Here is a 23,474-nt window from a genome sequence, read left to right on the forward strand (position 1 = left end):
ATTCACACTTCGGTGGTGCTTGCCAAGACTTGAAGCAGGGATGGTGACCTTGGTGTTCTCTCCAGAGCGTGGGCCTGGAGGGCTGTGTTGAGAGGGAGTCAGAGGCTGTCTGGGCTCCGTACTAAAGTGCTGTCTGCTGGCGGCACTGACTGGGAGTACGGTTGCTCTCCTAGCTTGAAGCGTTCCGCCTCCAGAGACATCTGCTTCAGAACTGAGGACAGAGCCTTAAGTAAAAGGATGCATCTTGGCTGTTTGAGTTAGACATCACGTAGCTGGAGAGAGAAGGTGTCGTAACTCCACACTGTAGAGGCCACCAGCGCCTACTTATGGCCTCTCCCCCTTCCCATCTCCCTCCCCCTTCCAGCCAGACACATAAAGATCCCAAATCCCAAACTGCAGTTTTATTATTTTTTAATAAACTTTATTCTATATTACAAATAGGTTTTTTTTTGTTCTGAACTGCAAAATAGGAATGCCTTATATTTACATACACAGGTATACAATTAATTATAACAAAGGTACAGAAGCTTGCCTTTACCAAGTTACAACTGGGCTCCAATTTAAATAGCATAGGTTTCCTTTTTAAAAACTTTTTTTTAAAATCTTTTTTTTTAATCTTACTAGGATACTCTTCTTTAAAAATCAAAACCAGAAGACCCCTTCCTCTAATAGATTTCATCCACCTATCTTTGAGGCTCATTATAACACTGTTGTCTAAAGATATGTTTTGCTTTGTTCTAACAAAGGGTCAGTGTTCAAGGTGGGAGCTTTATGGAAACTGAAATGGGGCGCAGCGGGAAGGGGGTGACTGGAGCAGGAATGACCACCCTTCGGTGGCTTCTTTCTGATGCTCAAAGGCCCCTGCCTGTTCTTTAAACCACCCATCCATCTTTCCTTTTCCTTCCCTTTCCTCTAGTGTTTGAGACTTCACTCTGGGTCATCTGACCAGGCCAAACTCCTCTCCCTCCACGCCTTGGCTCACTAAGCCATTGTCTGTTGCGGTACCCTGGAGTTGCTGGTTGCTATGGTAACATGGCAGGACCCTGATGGAAGAAATAGGCTGGTCTCTACAAGCTAAAGTGGGGAGGAGGGCAGCTGCATCCAATTCTTCCTTCCCATCTCAGGGCCTGGGGTTCTTGTTCTTGGTCAGCACAGCCAACATGTGACTAAGCCAGACCCTGGGCCTCAAGGACACCAGGCCCAGGCAGGCAGTGATGGAGAGGAGGGTCATCCACTCTAAAACACAAAGCCATTGGTTTCCAAATGGAAACAAGATTCTTTGAGGTAAACTAGCTTTTCTTTTTAAAGAACGGAAAGTTTAATGAGCCAACAAGCTGACGGGAATATTGGGGGAGGAAGAGGGAAGAAGAACACACGAGGACACTATCCCAACTCAGCCGTGTGCCTGAATTGCGCTCAAGAGTCCTATTTGGTAAAGTGGTCTCAGTCTTTTAAGTGTCTTTTGCATTGCTCTTTAACTGTATGCCCTGTTTTGAATTCTACTTTTGTAAGGCAGCCCTTCCAAAATGTGCTTGCATCGTAAGAGCAAAGATACTAACAGAAGAAGTTCTAATTCCAGATAAAGAAACCGGTGGAAGATGAGCTGCATACACCTATTTGCCATGAACGTTTGCATTCTCGGGGAAGAGGACCTGGGTCCTTCCCCGACCCATCCCTAACAGGCTCTCCCTGCAGTTTGGGGGAAGTTGACTGATGAGAACTGTGTAGGATTCGCCAACACCAGGGGCAGCCCGGAAAGCCAGGACTGGACAGCAGTAACAGAGGCGGAGGGGAGGGAAGGTGGGCTTGCCGACCAAGGACCCCCGGGCCCATGGCCCACCTCACTATCTCTGCCAATACAAACAGAAATCTCTTTTTATTCATTAGGGATTTTGTTTTGTTTTGTTTTGCTTTGGGGTAGTCACTGGTCTACTCAAGAAATTTAACTGGGACTCTAATGAGTAGGTATTATTTTTATAAGCCAAAATCCTATATATTTTATAAAGTTGGATACTCCCCCTAATAAAACAAATAATTGTATTTGGGAGCAAAGATTTATAGTTACAAAAAAAATGGTCTCCCTTGAATGTCTGAAACTTTCACCGCAGAGCGGCCTTTCCAAACGGGAGGAAGGGTCATTTAGTTTCGCAGTGGAGGGTCTGGCCACCCTCCGAGCACCATGAGGAGAAGAGGCTCGGGGTGGGGCAGCCTCTCTCAGGAGAGGCCTCTTCAGCGTCCCCTGTGGCTGTACCTCAGCTTCCCACTCTGTAAAATAAGACTCTTGTTTGTTCCACCCGTGGGGGTGAGGTGATGGGAGGAGAAGGGAGCAGCATTGTGGGCTCCAGCCATCGAAGAGGCAGGGGAAGCACCAAGAATATTAGCAGCCATGGAGGATGCTTCCCCTGGCACGTCCACACCCGGGGAATACCCTCCAGCCACTGGCCCTGAGGGTCTCCTCATCCCCTTGGAAGTTACAGGTAAACCACGTTGTTTCTCTCCTCCCCCCAGTAATTGGGACTTTATACCTGGGCTTCCTCCTTCATCTTGTACTCTTAAAATACACAAACAAAAGATAAACAACTGCAAATCCCAAATAAACACTCCACATACAGTATAAAGAAAAAGGGAGGGGCTGAGGGGTCGAGGCCCTCAGGAGCCCGTCCTATGAGCTGACAGGAAGAGTGAGGGGCTGAGAGGAGATCTTGGTGAGAATTGGGAGCAAGAAGAAAGGCTCAGAAGGAGTCAGATCTGCCTGGAGCAGGGTCCTCTCTGAGGGCTGGTGGAGACTGTGGTACCTGGAGGTTATACACTCACAGAAAGGCCTCTCAGAGGCCTCTGGGCTGAGACTGCTCACTGGGGTGGCCCATTCCTGAAGCGCTGTGGTCCAGGACCGAGAAAGGAGTGTCTACGGCCTTCTGCCTGCAGAGTGCCTCCCTGCGTCTCCTCTCCCTCCTGGGCTCGCTGTGAGGCAGGAAAGTTTGTCCTTGATTAGTAATGATCAACCTTAACATTCACTAGGTTAAATATTTGACTTTGCATCCTGTGATGCCAAAAGAAGTGCCCCCTTAGTCCTGAGAAAGAAGACAGGTGAAAAATGAGGCTTTCCCTTTTAGGTCAAAGCAGGGGTTGCTAATCCCTGGACTCATCCCAGCATTGTTGAGGATTCTGGAAACATCAGCAGGACTCGGCTCTTAGAGGAGAGGTCATTTGGGAAATCATCACTTGTGGCTTCTCTCGTGGGGCACCCACAGGGCCTTGGTTGGACCAGGGAGCCCTGACCGCTCATGGAGGCAGAATTGGGAGGGTGGGGGAGCCCAGGGCCGTCCCAGAGGGCTAGACTGTGAGGGCTGAGCTATCCACTGAGGGGCTAGGCAACTCCTGTACTGTAGTGGACACATGGCCTTGGGCCAGAGGCTGCACGCAGGAGGTGGGCAAGAGGGACAAGGGGACACATGCCTCTGTGCTGGGGGAGGGGCAAACTCAGAAGCCAGACATGCAATGGGGACAAGAGAGGGAGGACCTGGGGGGAGTTGGGGTGGTGGGCGCTGGGACAGGACACCGACATTAACTTTGGGCTGGGAGCTGAGAGCTGAGGCTGAGGGAGGAAGGTCAGAGACCTCACCTGTGGACAACTCACGCTTCTGCCTGGGCACAGTCCTGGCCAGTCTGCCTCAAACTTTGGAACCTGTTTAGGATGACTTCTCTCTCTCAAGCATCTTGGGCCCCACTCACTGACCCACAGGCTCACAAGAGGGAGGCTGTGGGGCTGCCTCTTGGTGTGCACGTCACTCTGGAGGTGTAAACATACCTTGGCCTGTGGGACATTCAGGTTATTCTCAGTCCCCAAATTTAAAACCACATTGAAAGAAGGCAAAAAAAAAAAAAAAAAAAAAAATTCCTGAGGAAGTAACGGACACAACAGCCAACTTCACTTACTGGCACCACTTGCAGTTACCAAGGAATGTCAGGGTCTCTCCTTACAAGGAAGGACAAAGAATGGAAAAGCACATCCCTGGGGAGACTTGTGCCCAGCAGAAACGACCAGCCTACAGCTACCTTTCTCAGCTTCTATCTGTCCATTCTTTTAAATTCAGGACCCCAAGCTCCCCACCTGCCCACCACCACCCGCCTTCAGCCCCTCTCCCTCCAACAGTCAAGCTTCCCACCCAACCCAGCTCAGTTATTCCGACTGCCTGATCTCCTGGTACCATTTTGGACCCTAGTGGTCTCAATGGGTGGAGGATGCGGGAGGTGAAAATGAAGGGGGAGGTGAGGGAGACGGCCTCTTCTCCCCTGCTCTGCCCAGGACTCGACTCAAGGAATCAAATAAAGCTTCCACCTTAAACAGAACTGTGACCCTGCATGTTCACTGTGACAGAGGGAGGGGCCCTCCCTTCCACAGGACCCCGTCTGCCCCATTCCCTTCTCTGGTGCGTGCTGGCCCACATGCGGCCAGGGCAGCTCTCGGGGTCTCTCACCTGCCAGGAGGAGATGGCGGATGCCAAGGGGAGTTTTAGGAAGAAGATTTAGGGGAAAGAACAGCTTTTTGAAACTGCTGCCTTGTCTTTACTTTGAAATGCATCACACGTGCACCAACGATGCAAACGAAAAAAAAAGGGAAAACAAACAAATAGCCAAAGGAAAGAATTTCTACAGGCAAGATGAGTCGTGGCTCAGCGTGACTGTGCTAGTTCTCTGTTCCCTAACAGGCCAGAGATAAAGTGCCAGCAACACCCAGCCACCGATTAAAGTCAGATGCCCTCCCCCAGGAGAACCGAGGAGAGCCAGGAGATGGTCGTCCTCTTTCTTCCTGACGTTTATGATTCTCTGAGGTGTCTGAAGTTTCTCTTACAACAGAAACATGGAGAAAAAAAGTTCTGTACCGACAAAGGAACAATAACAAGAATAATAATGCGGTAAAAAAGAAAAGCTTCCGCAGAACCGTGATAACAGTCTTTTTTCTGCTTGTTCATCTTTTTCTCTAACTGTGCAAAACTTAAAAAATAAATCAAAACACACTCACTCATACACGCGCTCACACACATGCATGCTCTTACACACACACACACACACACACACACAGAGCTTCCATTCAGCAAATCTGTGTTAAATATGTTTGTGTCTCTCTTCTCCCCAACCCTTCACATGTGCAAAAATATTTTAGTGGCGAGGAGTCAGCCCGCCTCCCGCACACTCCTTCCTGGCCTACCAGGGCCCGTGGCTGCCTGGGAGGAAGTCAAATGCTCCAGGGTAGGAATTCCATGCTTCTTCACCCGGCACTTCATCTGCCAAAACCTTTGGTTATTTTCCCAACCCCGACATGCATATTTTCCCATTCTCTTCTTGTTGGTTAGGTTACTCGTGTTTTATTCACTGTTTGTCCTCCTTGATGCCACATGATGCCCTGCTCTGGGTCACCATCACCTGGCTTCCAGTCAAGTCCAGGCCTCCCTTGGCCAGGGACGACCCTGATTTCCTCCAGACGGGGGCCCTCTCCTTCCACCCATCCACACTCAGCATCAAAGGCAAGCACTGAATGTCCCAAAGCTGCAGGAGGAATGTTGAGCAAGGGTAGAGAAGGAAAACACGTCAACATCCCCCACACAGGACAAGAAATCTTTCTGGGCTCTCTGCCTACTCCTGGGGCAGACAGATACACATACATACAAGCGCGTGCGTGCACATAAGCTCACACACAGCACACATATTCATATCCAAAGGGGCTAGCATTCAAAGTACAGGATGCTTCACAGACTTTGCTGGAAATGGTGTGGCTCCCCCTCTTTCCACGCAGGGCCCCTTTTGAGTGGATGGCAGGGAATGATGCCTGATGCTCAGGGAGTGAAGGCAACACCATGGAACCCTCATCCCCAACCCCACCTTAGACAATGCTTCTCCTTGTCTCCCACAGTGGTGTACAACTTGACACCAGGGCTGCCAGGAGACATTCTTGCTTATGGCAGGAGACTGGACCATAGGTGGAGATGGCATCTAAGGTCCCTTCAAGATTACAGGTTTCCATGACCCACCATTAGACCATCTCTCACCATAGCCCCTGCTCATCTAGGTAACCCACGTCTGAGCACACGTTTGCTTGGCTGGCTATAATGATGTATCCATAGACAGAAGGACTGATGGAAAAACAGATGCCAGGGCTGAGGTCAGTTGTGTGTCCCTCCTCCCATTTCCAGCCAGATCCTTCAGCTTGACTCTTCAGTCCCTCCCAGACATGACAAGCCAGGGGCTGAGTTTGGCTGGCCTTTTGGTTTGTCTCTGTGAGGCTGTGCTTGAGTGTGTTTCTTTCAATGATGACTTCTTCCAATGATGAGGAGATGAAGGAAGAGAGCGACTAAAGAGACAGCTGAGATGTTGATGAAATAATTCCCAAGGAGGTCTGGACAGTCCAGCGACAAAGTCATCTGCATAGCAATGGCACCAGATTCTGCAGGGGAGACAGGGGCTAGGCTGTGTGCCCCAGCCTTCTATAGAGTTCTCAGGAAGGATGGTGGGGAGGAAGCCATGAAGACAGCTGGAGGTAGAATCTCCCGGATGCACTCTGCATTTCACATTGACCCTTGATGAGCGATGACCAAGGAGGATGGAGGTGCTTTCTCCAGACAGCATCGAGGATCTGGCAATGGATTAGACCTATGACTATGGTCGTGATTCATTTGCATTTGGGGATGAATGGAAAACAACAAATTCTGCTTCCAGGTTAGATGCAACTCTCTTTCCTTCCACCCCCTCCATGTTGTACCTCTGCCACTACGAGCCAGATTATAAGGTTAGGAGCATCTCCATGGTGGAATGTAACTGCTATTCTTTTTCCTGTCTGGCTTTCCACAGGCAGGGGAGGAGATAGGCAGGCAGGTCCCTATGGGCACTTGAAGAGCCCCAAGAAGACTGGAAGGGGACAAGGAGGCCTCTGGAGGCCAACCCAACAAGTGAGAGGCAGCTTGCAGGGCACCTCCCAAATCCTCACAGGCACCCCCCAACTCCAGCCACATGCAGGAGCTGTGGCCTTTCTTCTCACAGTTGCAAAGGGACCATACCACTGACTGACCCTTGGAGACAGAAATGTGGGGAGAGCCAGGTGATGTCTTCCCAGCAAAGATAATACTGAGCTCATTGCCTCTTCCCCAGCCAAGGCTTGGACCAATGTGGGGGCCCTCAAGAAGGGGAAGGGGAAGTAGCAGCATAGAAACATCCTCTATCCATGGCTCCTCATCCACGTTTGGGCCCTGCTGCGGATGCATGGGGTCATCTGGGAAAGAGATCCCCCTTGCTGTGGGCCTGGCCATCCTGGACTAACTGAGGGTTGGTGGCTTGGTTCAATTGTGTCGGCAGAGCAAGTGAAAGAGAAGGGATCCAGGAAGGAGGGAGAGACGGAAAAAGGCAGAGAGAGAGAGACAGCGCTGCTTAGGGGATGCTGCTGATGCCAGTCGGAACTTGCACTTGGTAAAGATGAAAATCTAGACTGAGGCACGGCTTGGTGTGTCCCTCCCTCCAGGGGGCCCTGGAAGGACGGTTCTCAGCTGTCTAAGCTCATGAGGGTTATGACTTGTTCTAGTTTGTAGGCCAGTTTCTGCTTCCCACACTGGTCGTCGTGGTCCAGAGGTCCGAGGATCTGTTGAAGGGCCAAGAAGAGGGCGGTTACTAGTTTGTGCATATGTGTCTGTGTTCTTAAGGTACACGAAGACAAGGTGACGTAGTCAGAAGGAGGAGTGCGTGTGAAGATGCACAGGTGAAGTTGCAAAGTAAGCAGGCATCCTGGGGAGCAGGGATGGGGAGATATGGGGGCACTGCGGCATGGCGTATGACTTGTGGGCACCCGTGCATCAATGAGCAATGAGCACAGGATGCCAGCACACACTGCAGTATGTCTGAATCAATGTGTACATTTTACTGCCCATGAAAGACAGCTGCCAGTGGGCAGAAACACCTGTGCAGAGATGCTAAAGTTACCTGTATGTGTGAACAGCTCAGTTCCACACCCAATGCAAAGTGCACTGCTCAGTGTCTCGGGGGAACGTGACTTTGTGGATATCAAGAAATCCCATCCTCCTTCCAGAAAAGGAGCATCTTCCCCATCAGCTCCCCAAAGCCCTAAATTCCACATTTAGAAAGTCATTTGGCTTCACTTTGCCAGTTAAAAAACAAATCCTCCTCGAAGAGTTATGTCTTAAGCTTTACTGGCTTTATCACCTGGTGGATAATGTCTGCCAAAGCCTTTTGGGAGGTCAGAGGATTGGTGGAGGACAACGACAGGGAGAGACTGTGATGGAAAATGTGTTAGGATTTGACTCAGACTCAGGAGTTGTGGGATTGAAGAATGGCTCCACTGGTCTCTAGCTGGGTGATCTGGGGCAAAACCTGCAACCTCTCTGAGCCCTTATCTCCTCATCTGTAGAACGTGGGAACTCCTAGTGCTGCTGTGGACCGCTCCAGCAGAGAGGAAAAGTCAAGTAACATACAGGAGTGCCTTTTGCACAACGCCTGCTCCATGAGGGGCACGTGGCAAATGGGTGGGAGCTACTGGTGCTGGGGCCTCAGGGAGCAGGGCCTGTGAGGCGAGGGGGAGGGGAGAGGCTCCCAGAGCTTCGGATTTCTTGGCCCAATTAACGTGTTTTTAATTGGCGAGACCAAGATAGAGTTGCCAACGTCTTAGCTGGCCAAGAACTGCCAGTTACTGGCACCAATATTTCAAAGGATGGGACATTTTAACACTAACAGTAGACAAGCGTACTTAGACTAAGGTACAGTTCTTTCCAAGATGATGCAGTTGTCCTCAGACACTGGCACACTCTACATCGTCTTTACTTCTCTCAGGTGGCCACCAACAGGTGAAAACTTTGCTCTGGACCAGCACTGGCCCACAGGCTGACACTGGGGTCCCTCCCCTAAGGGACCCACTGCTGGATTCCCCTTCACCTGAGGTTCACAGCACTGTGCTACTCATGGCCTGTGGGACACCAGGCCCCGGGCCCCGTTGGAGCTCCTAGCTTAACCTGAGGCTCCTGGGCCCTCTCTTGGTGACAAGGCTGGGAGGACCCAGGCACTGGCTTCAGCTCCTGTTACTACCTTCCATTCACAGAGAGGGTGCTTCTGCTTAGACACAGGGAGCATGGATTCTGAACCCACTTGGTCTAAGCCTGCATGACCAAGAACACTTATATCCTATAAGCACCTTGGTACTGGTCAGAAACTGCTACAATGTCTGCAGTGGCAATGACTCCAGGTGAGGTTTTCCAACAAGGGAATACGGTAACTAAAAATAGATTCCATTCTACTCTGTTCTGTATTTCTTCTGACTCCATTTCATTCCACTCCACACCATATGGCCTGCCCATGGGAGTGGGGAACTTCTCCTTTAAAGAGAATTAGATCAGAGGGAGAAATGGAAAAAATACAAGAGAGGGAATGGTGGGGAAGAAATAAAAATAAAAAAGTGAAAGAAACAGATACTTGATTTACATATCTGAGAAGAGCAGGGATTAGTGCAGAATTTGGAGAATGGACCGTTTCTAGTGTCCCAGTCCAGGGAGCTCAGCCCCCAGGTCCTGGGCGGTAGCAAGTTTCCAGCAGAGGTGGGGTGTCTGGGGCGGTGCTCTTGTGCGTAGAGGCTACTGTGGGCAGGGGTTTCTCCGTCGCTGCCCCTGTCCTTCCCAACAGGCCCAGAGCAGGGCAGGGCTCACCTCCTCGCTGTACTTGCCCACGTAGGAGAAAATCTCCGAGAGCGCGCTCATGGTGTTGAACTCATTCATGTGCATCCGGGACTGCTCAGCCAGATACGCATTCATGTCCTGGTCACTGATGGCAGGCATCTTCCCGATGTCTGAGTAATACCTGCCAAGGGATGGGAGTGGGGAGGAAAGGAGCTGGAGCCACGCATATGGAGTAGAGGAGAGATGGAAACTCCTCATGGATGCCTGTGCCTGACCCTCTGGGAAGCATGGTGGGCTCTCTCCCCCAAGTGGGCTTCTGGGTCTGGCCCAAGAAGAGCCCCCTGCAGCTCTGGATGCAGGAGGCACAGAGGGAAGGGATTTGGGGAGTGGCCCAGACACTGTCAGAGAGTGGACAGAGGTGGGGCCAGGAGTAAGGATGGGTCGTCTCCTATATTGGCTTTGCTCGTAGCTACCGGCCAAGAGTGGTCCAGTCTGTCTCTTGTGTACATCTTACACCCCACCCCTCCACCCATAGATGCAAGAGGTCCCCTCCACAGAGCCCGAGGGCTCTGCCCTGATGTCCTCTCCTCTCCAGGGGTTAAACGGGAGGAGGGCAGGGCTCGGGGCTGCTTGGGGAGAGAGGCTGGCAGAAGGCAATCAGTCACTGTCACTTGCAGCTGTGCACTGCTGTCAACTGGTTAATTAGATGCCAGCATTTACATTTTTAATTTCTGCAATTTGACATTTTATGCAGCAAACCCAAACTCCCCTGCCAGAGGGGAGTTGTGAAGTTTCCTAAAGAGGAATGAAGGGCCCCGGTGCCCCAAAGACAGCCACCCCCACCCACTCCCTGGCGCTTGCTGGCTGTGAGTTACACCAAAGGCACCAGGAACGTGCAAAAGCAGGGAGGCATCAGGACAGCGGGGACCACACCTGGAGGCCTGGCGGCATCCCGGCTCAGCCAGCACTGAATGCCTGCGGCCTCAATGCTGGGAGAACAGGCCTGAGAACCTAGAACAGAGGAGGGTGGTGGAGACAGTCGCCAGGGCGGGGACTAGAGGGAGGCAGTTGAGTCACCTGGGGCACAAAGTTTCAGGAGTAGCACTCACTCTCTCCAGTGTAAGTGCAGGTGATGATGACCAGGTGAGTGTAGGGGGCATTCTCAGAGGCTCCAGTACCATCTCACCCTGGACCTTGGCCCTGTACCTCTCACTGCACCAGCCATGAATCCATCCGTCCTGTGTCCGTCCCCCATCTCCACCTCTGCCCATCAGTGCCCAGGAGTTGGGTGACAGGCTGGCAGAGGTGGCACTCATGTGCTACTCCAGCCATCATGCTCAAGGGCTGCAATGGAATGACAGTTCAATTTGCCACCACAGCATTCCCAGGCCTGCGAGGACTGGGCTGGCCACCACACTCTGAGCTGCAGCCGTGCTCGGACCTGTCCTGCCTCCAGTGTCATTTAGACTGCCCTTCTTTCCAACCTTCTTTCAGTGTGGGGTCCTCTACCCCCTGTCCCCATGTTCAGAGCCCTCAGGCCCTCAGTGCCTTGTCCCATTTCATTCTGCTTCTTCTGCTCCATCCCAGAACAGCCCACTCTGCTCCAGGCTCACAACCCACCCCCAAACACAGCCTCAGGTTCCTCAGGGTTCTGGGTAAGGACATTCCAGGTAGGAAAGTTCCAGCGAGAGCCTCGATTCATTGCCACTATTTCTGGAAGGCAATAAATGCCAATGTTCCATTTTATAGCAGAGACCCAGGGACCTCAGCGGTGGCTCCCAACCTTACCACTCCCAAGATGTGTGTCACTGTCCCCTCACAGATTCCGTGCCTACTGAGCATATATGTTTGGTAGGTCAAGGGTTACTTTCTCAGGTCACATTGGTGAGAAACAGGAACAGACATGCTTCCTCATTTCTGGTTCCTCAGCCAGCAGCCAGATGCAGCGCTGGTAGCACGGCTGGGTCCAGAGGCTCCTCCGGACAGTCACACTCTGTCACCCACAGACAGTCAGAGCGACTGACCAGGATGAGAAACCCACGTTCCCACTGATGGGACACGACTCCTGCTGTTCGTGCTACCTGCCCACACTCCTTTCACAGGTTGACGGATGGAGCCACCAGGCCTTTTGCAAACAGCACCAGGACTCTGACTACTGCCTTGAAGGTCCCTGAGGTGCGTGAGAGCTCCGGTGAGGGACCACCATCTCCACCGGAGACAGCAGATGTCCAGCACCCTGTCCCTTTGCAACGGCTTGCAAGGCACTAAAAGCCCAGTCCATTTCTCAAAAAAAAAAAAAAAAATTTAGAAAGTACATCTGCCTATGTGTGTTAGAAAGGGAAGGGCCAGGGAGCAGGGTGGAGAGTGGAGTGGGAGAGGGCGGAGGTTTGAATCTCCTCACCTGATGGACTGGGTGGCAGCCCCGCTTTGCATTATTCTCTCTAATGGTGAGGTTGGGTCCGCACTGAGCCTCTGTCTCTCCTCTGCTGCCTATGTGCAGAGGTGCCGGATTGAACCCTTGCACGTCTGTGGCCACACGCTAGCCCGTGAGTGTATCTACCATATGTCCTCATCTTGGCAAGTTCTCAATCGCTGAGCTGAGTGGCTGTGGACAGCACACTGCCCTGGATGGGTGTGGGCCTTGGGGTCTGGCTGACATTCTTTTCTGTTCCTGTCCCCAGCCCTGCCTGGTGCTAAGCGGGCCCATTCTCCCTGCAGGGCTTTGCTGCTGACCCTGCCTGGACCTCTCTTCGCTAATCCCCCAGAGCTCTGGCCAACCCCAACCCCTTGGCAGCACCCCTTGAGCCTGATAAAGAGCCTGCCCTGGCCTCTCTCAGCTGTGTGCACACGTGCTTCCTTCTCAGTTCTCGCTGGCTGGCCTTCGTGCTGGGCTCTGCCACTGAGAAGCCTGACTGATTGTGGGAACGCAATTACACCCCATTAATGCACTTCCAACAAGTGTTCTTATCAGTTGGCTGTGCATGAGGAATGGAAAGGTCAGCTTGGGCTCCTGTACTTGAACTTGCTCTCTGGGAATTCTGCATGCAAGCGAGCCCCTGCAGAAGGGACTGGTGCTCTGAAAGTGCCCCACAAAGCCCTCGAGCTGGCCTTGCTGAGGCCTGGCCCCTTGAGGGGGTCTGGGGTCCCCCACTGGCCTTACTCAGCTTTCTTTGCTGAGTTTCCTCATACCACGTGGGACATCAGCACCCTTGTGGTCCTCACATCATTGCTCAGGGAGCTGCTATCAAGGAAAGGGCCCCAGAGAGCTGGATCCTTGGATGTCGACCAGTCTGCCGTGTTTCACGTCTGTGGGCTTCTATGGGCTGGGCTCAGGGTGTGATAGTGGGCATCTCATCTCTGCCTTTTGGATGGCTCTAGTGATGGAGAAGGTGGTCTCCAATGCCCTGGACTCTGCAAGAAGAACAAACTGCTATCATCCCCCCCAACACCTCAAGGACAATGATGCAGAATTGAAACACATTTAAGCCTGTTGGTCTAATGCCCCCAGATACTTGCTTTTCAAGGCCCTGCACAGAAATCTTTTCCTCTGTGATCATTCAGCGACCTCTCCAGGCCCAGCGGAATCAGGCCCTTACTCCCCAAGCTCCCCACCATGACAGTTCATGGGCCTGGCCTGCTGAGTGCCCGTCTGCACATCCTTCTTGACCACGAGAACCACAAGAGAAAGATCGAGTCTAATACACCCCGAGCGTCCAATACACCCATGATGGATACCATAAACGTCTGGCCCCTGGATTAATGAATAAGTTAATGAAATGTCTATACTCCACGTCCAGTATTGCTCCCAGGGTGAACTGTCAAGGTTTTATATTTTGAATGGATGGTTTCCTTAGGAGGCGTATTTAAATATTTAAAATTCTTAACATGTTTTAAGCTGTGACACATGTGATAGATGACATTCAAATGTGTGGCACGCCCCTAGTCAATTCCCAGGGGTCCAACTGTGACTCTGGTGCACTCACTCCTACATGGTGAGCCCATGTCTGCAGTTGAGTGATGCTGACATTGCCACGGGGATAACCGTGAATCTCTTCCAGTTTAAAATGAGAGGGAATCACTACCACACATGAACATTTTACTGCTATTGGTAATGAAATAGAAATTACAACTGATCATAACACACCAGTTCGTGGTGACAACACTGCTGAGTTCTGCTCTGTAAGATGAGTGTAGCAGTTGATTGTTGCTGGGAAACCAAGAGATTCTTCTCCCTTTATCCAGATGTGGCCACAAGCAAAAGCCCTAATACTTGGATGGAGGTAGAAAAGACTGGGTGTCTACAGTGGGGCCACAGATCACTAGAATTGCAAGGTGTTTCCAGGCAGGAAGGGGATGGAAGGATAGGTGGGAGGACAAGTGGGAGGAAAGAAGGGAGGACAGGAGGGAGGATGAGAGGGGAGGATGGGAGGTACGGTGGGTAGGAGGATGAGAAGGAAGATGATTGGGAGGATGGATGGAGGATGGGAGGGAGGACGAGATGGGAGGACAGGTGGGAGGATGGGAGAGAGGATGCGTGGGAGGCTGGGTAGATGAACTTCTAGGAGATACAAGCCAGCATAGATGCTGATAGAATCATCTAGGCTGTTCAACCACCAGAGTTTGTGAGGCCTCCTGAGTGCACATGCTTCCCATGCCTTCTATACACAGGGCCAGCCACAGGGAACCCCATTCCTTAGCTGTGCTGGGTCAGAGGGCCCCCTAAGTGTGTCGGGAGTGCATTCCACAGCAGTGAGTCACTAAGCCTGAGTCCTGCTTGGGGCATCTGCATGCTCACAGCAGTCAGGCAGCGAATTCAGAAGTGGGCATGAGCCCTGGCCACAAGAGGATGGCGTGCTACCCTCATTCTTCTGAACCAGGGCCTGCCAGTGCCCTCAGCAGGCTGAGGTGGGAGCTCAGCCCTGTGTGGATCCTGAGCCAGTTCTGTGCTGGTGGACTTCACTTTCCAGCAGCCAGACAAGCTGGGAGGCCAGCCTCCTTGGGGAAGGAGAGTAGAATTGGTCCATTTATTTCCAAGTGATGAAGTACTCGGGGCTTGATCTCCAGACCTGTCCACGCTGTTTCCTGATCCCTCTGTCTCTCTACCCTCACCCCAGGATGAGAGGAGAAAGAATTTGGGACCTCAAGCAAGTGAAAGATGACTTTCCTGAGAGCGCCACTGGTTGCTAAGAAACTAGTGGGATAAGAAATGGAAACCATCAAACCACTCCTAAAAATAACCAAATGGGCTGGGGTTACCCATGACCTATAGCAGCTGCATGGCACAAATCTCATTTAGCACCAAGTGAAAGGGAGACCATTAGCGTGGCGCATGCATTCCTCTCACCTCAGACTAACTGGCTGTGTTCTGGGGAAGTGTCCTCTATGCAGATGTTTCATAAGTGCTCCCAGCCCTTCCCATCCCCGCTCCCTTCCTCCCTGCCTGAGGTCCCATCACAGTGACACTGCATCAGAGCAGGGCTGGCCAAAAGCCCAGCTGCTGCCTCCTTCCTCTCGCTCTTTGCTGAAGAGCTGGCTGACCACACAGGAGGGCTTGCTCCTAACAGCTCTACGTCAGAAGAATGAGCCACTGTCCACGGAGAGGGAGGTGAGCGCCTCTCCTGGTGACTCAGACATCATCCAGATACAAGGATGAAAGAGTTAGCTCTCTCTCTCTCTCACAGCGAAGGCTGCATGCCCACCACGTGGGTCAGCAAGAAGGGCAGGGGAGGGGATCAAAGAACAGAGGGGAGGGGGAACCAGAGTCCAACCCTTTAAGCAGAACTCTGTTACTGAGGTGGCCAAGGGTTCCTCTGTAAAGGGGAAGGCAATTTTCAAGTACAAGGATGGACACTCTCTCTCTGACATGGGGAAAAGGATAGTTTGTTTTGCCTTCAGTCACCAAGTCAAGAACAATTTCTGGTCTCTATTACCCTTCAAAAAGGCACCAAATATGAGCTTCCATCTAGGTTTCCTATCTTTAATCTACTTGGAAAAAAGACAAAGGGACTCTAAAATCAGGACTGCCATGTAGAGTTGTGCAGGTTGTTCACTGCACAAAGGTGCTTGAATAAGAGGGTGAGCTGGGGCTGACAACTAGTCCATCACACAACAAACCATGCACCCTGGAGTGTGGCCACATCCTCCGGTAGGAAGGGGCACCTTCCTTAATTCACACAGAGGCATCTTCTGGGTTGCAAGAGGCCCTGTCTAAAAGTATCATCAGTGGTAGAAAAGAGATTTGGGAGTTAGCCGAGTTTGGGATCTTGTTTCATCTTGGCCACTTAAGTCATCTTGGGCTGACCACTTAGCCATTCTGTATGTATATTTCTTCACTTTCATGGGCACAAAATAAGGTTGTAAATCCTGTCTTCTTACGGTCAGGAGCTACTGCAAGGAACACATAAATAAGTTTTCAGCTGGTTGCTAGCTCAGGTGCTTAGCATAAGGAGCTGATGCGGCCCAGATGGACCACGTATGTTCTTTACCTTGAGTTAGCTTTGCACTAAGATGGACCCAGCTCCACAGCTTGCAGGTGGCCCTCCAGTCACAGGCGCGCTGCGTGCGACTGTGATCACGCCAGGGCCACCGTGGCTGAGAAAGAACTGCAGGGCTCAGGGCATCAAGAGCTCATCATGCGAGAGTCGAGGGACTGAGACAGTGAGAAGCTGTTCAGAGTGACAAAGACATCTCCACAGGATGCTGGGAGATCTGCCAGATGGACAGGGCAGATGGGGAGAGGCCTCCAGCCTTTCTGTGGCAAGATGCTGTTTAGTCCCTTGAAGTCTTTTCTTTTTTTGATGGGGATTAGAGCAGGGAACTATCTTTCCTTCCTGGCCTAGAAAGTATTTCAGCCACTAAGATCTGGGCCTTCCATGCAGGGGAGCAGAGCATGGTGGCAGCTTCCAGCCAAGTTTCTCAGCACTTGTTTCAGCTGACAATACCAGTGGGACGTGGGGTGGGGGTGTTGCAATAGCAGGATCAGGGCTTGTGTTCGACCTGTCTGTAAGCGGTGGCCCATTCTGGAGGGGGAGGGCACCCCTAGTCAAGGGAAGTTGCTGGCTGCAGCAAGGGGCCCTTCATCGGCAAGCAGGCCCAGCACTCACCTCTCCACCCAGTTCTTGTAGCTGGGGATGTCCTTGGCGTAGAGCAGCTTGTTGGAGGGGGAGTCCTTGCCCAGCCGGTGCTCCGACGTGGAGCAGGAGTCCATGAAGGTCTGGGCCACCACAGACAGGCAGGCGTCCGTGATGCTGTTCTTATGGATGTCAAACACAAACTGGGGGTTCTTGATCATGTTGACCCAAAACCGCAGCGGTAGGCTGTGTGGAGGGAAGCGGGAGACGGTCAGGGGAGATGGGGCGGGGGTGGGGACACTGTAGCTTGACCCAAACAGAAACAGCAAAAGCTGGGAACCAGCAGGTCTTAAGAGTTTTCTCGATGCCACCAAGTTACCTTCCAGGAAAGTGACTAGTCCATCCAGAGGTACGATGGTGACGAGCCCTGGAGAGGACCACAGGACTCACAACCTTCCCTGACAGCACAAGGCTTCGGGGTCAGAGGTGGCCATAATGGGTGCTATAAAGTGGAATTTCTGACTCTCTATTCCACTGTCTACCCACTATGTCGGACACAAGGCATATCCAGTTTTCAAACCTTAATAGCCTGGAATCTAGGTTTTGTGTCTTATTCTCTGCCATCCACTGTGTGGCTTGGGACAAGTCACCCGCTTCCTCCCGGCCTTGTAATATCGGCTAACTCCTGCATGGGGAGGCACTGCAGCTGAGCACTGCAAGTGTAGCCAACTGATTTCACACCTCTGGGCTGGCACGCTTAAAAAACCCACATTCATGGCCCCTCATCTACCCCATTGTGTTCCCTATTTCTCTTTCCTCATTCTTCCAGTTAGCACCCTCTACATACCAGGGACTATGCTAGTGGCTGGGGGTTCAGTGTGCATCAGACACATCGTCTGCCCCAAGAAGCTTGCATTCTGGTGGGTTTGTGGGGGAGTCAGATGTACAATCAAGCACGTGCTCTGAGAACTATGGGTGCTGGAACTGAAGGATGTGCAGGTCCTGTATGGGAAAAGGGAGGTGTCATCAAGTGTCTGGAAAGTCTTCACAGAGGGGACACTTGACGGTCTGAGTGTTAAAGATACATAGGTGTCCCTCAGCTGGATGAGGCCTGGAGGAAGGTGCTGCTAAAGGAGATTCAGCATAAAGAAAGAGAAGAAAAAATGTGCCATGTGGTCTGGTAACTGTAAGCCACTCTATCTGTTGCTAGAAAAGGTCCTGGGGCATCAGGAGAAACCTGCCCGCCAGCCACTTTGGCTGTCCCTCTCTGCCAGCCTCCGACTCTGTGGCTTCCATCCAGCAGGCTGAGACGACGCAAGTGAGGGAGCAGGGTGGTCCCAAGCAAAGGTTCCCTTATTTCCCTCCGTTGGCCCCACCTCCTCGCCTTCTGCCATTTGCCCTGATGTTTCTCTGATGTCTGGTTGCTGTTCTCGCTGTTGGGAATAGTTATCACATTCGCATGTGTTTGTCTTGCCTCTTAGAACTTAAACTGTTTGAATTACATTTTTTCAATACAGTGAATACAATATTTCTATATTTGTTGTATCTCCCAGCTGCCAGTACTTACATACAACAAATGCTAAAATACACTAAGACCTCACGTTCAAGACTGCCAATCAATCAACAAGTAGTTATTAAGTTCCTACAAAGTGTGCGGTGTAGGTTCAGGCAGGCAGTGCTGAGATGTGACAATGTGAAGTGGCCTTTGTCTCATCCTGGGAAATGGAGAACAGGAAACAAAGGGATGGCACGGAGAGTTGTGACACATAGGTGACAGTCGGGGTCACTGTCGGTGCCCAGGGGAGACCATGACAGCTGGGCTCGGAGCCCTGGATGAGGGACTCCCGGCTGCCCAGCTGATGGAGTCTCGGGTCCACATCCTCCTGTTCCCAGAAGTCCCCCCAGAAGATGGACTCGGGGAGTCCGTCTATGCTGCCTGTTATTTCTCCCCGGCACGCCCTCTCCTGAAGCCAGTCGTGCTGACAGGGAAACCAACAGGGAAGTGGGCACCACACTGAGGCTCCTGCCTAATGAAATATTAGCATATTATTAACATTAGAGGTGGCACTAATTTCTGGTTGATTGCAGCCACTCAGGCTAAATGAGCAGGAGGTGTATTTAAAAGAGAAAAGGTAGGAGAATGTAGTGGAAGGGGTGGGGAGAGGGTGAGTTACAACTCTGCCCAGGAATAAAGAAACACTCTCTTTCCAAGCAGGGACAATTAGCTCGAAGTCAATATGCAGATCTCATAACTCCCGGACCAACCGCTTCTTGCCCGGCAGCAATCCACCCTCACTCCTGGGACATTAAATCATCTGGGAGGTGGCCTCAGCCCAGCAGGAGGTGTGGGCTGAGTGCTTTAGATGCTGTTTCAGGAGATCTACTTGAATAGCCTGCAAGCCATGGAGGGATGTTTCGGAAATGCTGGCCCTCTGCAGCTGGGCCCAGGAGGCGACCTGGGCAGAGCATTTCTTGTATGCTGAAGGCTGCCGACCTTCAAATGGGGTGAAGTAGGAAGCTTCCTGGCAGAGAGAGGCAGATGGGGTAGGACACACCTCTCGGAACAGTGCTGCAGCCACGCCAGAGAGGCAGGGAGAATTAAACAGTCTTACCCAGAGGCAGGCACCAGGAGAGACCAGAGCTGGTGGGCCTTTCAGAGGAGGGAACAGCCTTCTCCCCGGGATGCTGCACTGACCGAGGGGTCCAGACTCTAAGAGTCTTATTTCAAAAAGGCTGGAAGAAGCCACTATGGAAGATCTTCTCTCACCAGGCATTAAACGCAGGAGTAAACCCTATTCTTCAGTTCTCTGGTCCAAACCTCTGCTCCTGCCTGATTTTCCCACTTTCAGTAGAGACAGCACCGTTCTTCAGGTGAGAGAGAGGAGCAGCAGAGCACCCCACATTTGGTAACATTTTAGTGCCGTGAAAACTCTCGCCTTCACCTGGGTTTCCATCTGGGGCTCCAGGCCGGCTGTCAGGTGCCCGGCTGTGCCCTGGTCCTCCCCAGTCCTAGCAGTTGGCCAGTGCTGGGCAGCAGGCTCGTGCTGCCTTGGAAGAATGTTCTGGGGAAGAATAACCTGGGATGGAGACTGTTTAAAAACTACAGGGAGGTAATTCTGGGACTGAGGGGAGGAAATAGAAGCCAGCTTTGCCTGTGGTGGATCTCGGAGTAGAGACCACCGTGGCCCTGCATCTTCATCAATATTTATTGAGTCCCAGCCCAGTGCAAGGCTCCAGAGCGAGTGAGGAATACTGATGTCCGACCTTGCAGTCTCAACCTGAAGCACGAATCACACGCAAACAAAGGGACAGCGTCATATGCCTGGAAGGAGAGAGGGACCACAGGGGAGACACCTAGAGTGCCAGTGAGGACTCAGAGAATCCTCTGGTCTCAGAGACGCACACGGCAGTTATGGGAAGGTCTCTTCCCCAAAGGGAGGTTGGGAAGGGAAGACCATCACTTCTCGAACAGAACAGAAAGACCCCTTGTTCACCTGCATGACTCCTAGGTGAGTTTCTGAACTCCACTGAGAGTCACCGCTCAGTGGTGGCCCTCTACTGTCCCCCTGTGCACACACATCTTCCTTCTCTCTCCCCTGCTCTTGTCAGCCCCCTGAGGGCAGGGGCCATGTGTGACAGTCTCAGTACCCTCAGAGTCTAGCATAACATCAGGCACACAGAAGTCCCTGAATGTGACAGTGACCTGGCTGAGACATTTGGCATGTTCTCTTTTGCTCACTGAGTTGGTTAAATAAGTGTTTGTTAACTGGTGGATGGATTGACAAGAAAGAAGAACGATTTGACTAGGGGTGAGCGAGAGAGGAAATGGGCATAACATAGTAGGAGAGAGTGGGGGTGCCCAGGGAGAGCCTGCACCCAGCTCCTGCTGCGGGAGGTGGACCATGTCCCCTGCCGTGGCCTCAGGCTGGGCTCTCCACCGTCCTCTGCTCCGCCCCCACTCACCAGTTGCTCTTCCAGGTGTGGCGGACGTGCGGGTCGTGAATGCCATGTTTGTCGGCCTGCTCATCCAGGAAGTCAAACATGTACTTGATGGCCAGGGGCAGGGCGGAGCCACGGTGCGCCGTGCTGAAGATGGTCTCAAACAGGTCGTCCACGAACTTTTGCAGCGTGCCCTGGGGTGGCAAGACAATTCACACAAGGCTCGGCCCAGGGAGGTCTGAGGACGGGTTTTAAAATGTGCCTGGCCTGCTTGGTTGAAATCGGGAAGTGTGGGTATTAAATCTCGCCCCCCACCCTTCATCTGTCTCTAACAGCTTTAGATTTCTCTGCACGTGGAAAAATAGATATAACACTGATGACTGGACCTAAGTAAGCTTTCCTCTGCCAACAACACGGTTCGGTTTAACACCCTTTGGCGGTGTTATTTTAGCACTTTTCTCAAATGCTAATGAACAGCTCCTTCGGTCAGAGCCGACAAACACAATCTGCTGGTTTTGTTTGGGCCTTATTCACAGCGGCTCTGCAGAGAGCAGGGCGGAGGCTGGCCTCAGGAGTGAAGACTAACTTCCGGCCCCAGAAGTCCTCACAACCAGTGTTAGAATTGGAGCCTGGAAAGTCACGGATGGAGCCCGAATTTCTATCGTTAGAGACTGCATATGACACCCCAGAGAGGGAGTCATTCTTTCATTAGGCATGGAAGAAGAATGTAAATGGATGTGGTTAGTGTCTCTATATTTGAGAAAGGGCACAGAGAAGGGATGGAAACAAAACTTCAGGCTGCATGCCAGCAGGATGTAGGGTGGGTTTGCCGGGAGCACAGGGTTGAGAAAGAGTCTGAGCTTCCGTGTTGGGAAAGAACACTGGGGCTGATGAGCAGCGCCTGGCATGAGTGCATGATAGAGGGGGCACCAGCACAAATGCTGGGGATTTGCAAGCTCTGGCATTTCTGTGAGGCCATCAAGTCCCTTTTCATACCCCGCATGTGCCCCACACCCTGTCTGAAGTCCGATACCTTAGTGGCCAGTAGTCGTGTCAGATAGATTTCAGACACCATCTTGCTCCCCCGGTCACCCTCCTTCTGGTCCCCATGCTCGTGGTTCTTCACCAGGTGCCACATCTTGACTCCGCTCTCCAGGTCGGGGGTGATCATGGGCGTGCGCGAGCGGAGGCTGTCGGGACTGCCCGTGTACCGGATCATGTTTTCTGCCAACGCAGTCACCCCAGGTGCGTGAGGACTCAGCCTTCCAGCTCCTCGCTCACACACCCCTGCTCCAGCCCGGGCCACCTGCCCTCTGATCCTTCCTGCAATTTGCTGGCTCTGTCACCTTGCCTCGGTTTAGTCCCCTCGGCTGGGGCGCCTTTCCCACCACCTCCGGGAAACTCTCTGGGGCTTATTCCACCCACTCGAATTCCCTTTCTGTTCATACTTGCATCTCACCAGCCCTTAATTATTCAATTTGTAAAAATATAAGCTTGGACTTTTGACACTTCTCCTTGTAAGAGTTCTCAAGCCGTGTCTCAGGATGTGTTCTGTGCAGCCAATTAAGTACAGACGAGACAGCAGGTAGCCTGTCTGCCTTCACGACTGTTGACCAGCTGAGTAACCGCCTCGTCACCTGCTCACCTTCATCCTCCCCGCTGGCCTGGGCCAGTTCTTTCCATTGCTTTGCTGAAATGTGAGGTGTGGTGACATGAGTGTTGAGTAGCAAGAGAAGATCAAGGTACTGTGTGTGGCCCCGTTCTGTGTGTCTTCTATCTATGATCCACTATAATCCTGAGAAGTGGTTAGTTTTTTCAATCCCTGTTTTGCTGGTCTAGAAACCAAGTGTCACAGCAGTCAGGCAGCTGGCCCCAAGGCACACAGATGGTGCCAGCACAGGGCTGTGCTCCTGCTCTCTGGGCTTCCAGCCGGCATCCAGCATCCTTCCCCCACCGCAGAGCCGGAGGCCCAGGTCTGTACCTTCCCTCCACTGCTTCCTAACGGTGTGACCTTTACATGTCGTTTAGCCTCTGTGCGTCTGAGTTATAATTTGCTAATCTGCATAATAGGGGGAAATAATAATTATTTAATTCACTGGATTGTTACGAACATGATGTGCGATAATGAGTATCACAAAAATGAAAGCATCTTCCGGCCTGGAAGACGCTCGTGATGGTTAGATTTTCTTCTTGTTCTCAGGGGTGAAGGTCTGGCTCCTGCATCAGAGCTCCTGCCTGGCACTGGCAGCCTCTGCCCCAGTCCGGCTCCCCTTTCTCATGGTCAGTCAGCCTACCTGACTCCCTCCACCTCCCTGCCCCGCCCAGGAGTCCACTGCCTTCCAGCTGTGCCGCCGTCATGGCAACAGATGTTCAGGACGAATCCCCTCCCCAGGACGATTGGATGGACTCACCATATTTACTCGCTGAGGTCCTGGAGACTGTGGAGTTGTTCACTGCATTATAGGCTGTCACCTGCTTAGACACTAACGCCACCACGGAACCATCTGGCACCTATGGGGAAAAGGTTTGTAAGGGCCTGGGCACAGAAACTCTGCCACCCCAGGAAACAAGGACAAAGCAGGATTAAGTTGTTGCCCCATCAGGGAACGAGGGGACTTTGGAGGCTGTTGGCTTTCCTTTGACAAAACAAGACACATCTAACTACTGACTAGTATTATATGTTGAGGCTCACTCTTGGAGCCACTCCGGGAAGAGCTCCTTGCTAGCACCCTCTAGCCGATGCTTCCCCGGGATAGCACCCAGTCTTAAACGCCAGGGGCTCTTCTGAGAAAGGGCCTTT

At 52.1% G+C, this 23,474-nt stretch overlaps 1 protein-coding gene across 1 annotated transcript in view; it reads right to left on the minus strand.

The window, feature by feature from the left end:
- Positions 1 to 394: 394 nt before the first annotated feature.
- Positions 395 to 23,474, minus strand: part of PLXNA4 (plexin A4) — a 432,633-nt gene continuing 409,553 nt past the window's right edge. The window contains exons 27-32 of the mRNA XM_046670407.1: positions 23,086 to 23,185; positions 21,708 to 21,898; positions 20,699 to 20,868; positions 16,769 to 16,981; positions 9,696 to 9,846; positions 395 to 7,627 (exon numbers count right to left, since the gene is read on the minus strand). Coding sequence (XP_046526363.1) covers positions 7,532 to 7,627; positions 9,696 to 9,846; positions 16,769 to 16,981; positions 20,699 to 20,868; positions 21,708 to 21,898; positions 23,086 to 23,185 — 921 coding nt within the window. The 3' untranslated portion in view covers positions 395 to 7,531. The remainder of the gene's footprint in view (positions 7,628 to 9,695; positions 9,847 to 16,768; positions 16,982 to 20,698; positions 20,869 to 21,707; positions 21,899 to 23,085; positions 23,186 to 23,474) is intronic.

This window comes from Equus quagga, chromosome 8 (assembly GCF_021613505.1).
Source record: "Equus quagga isolate Etosha38 chromosome 8, UCLA_HA_Equagga_1.0, whole genome shotgun sequence".
NCBI lineage: Eukaryota > Metazoa > Chordata > Mammalia > Perissodactyla > Equidae > Equus > Equus quagga.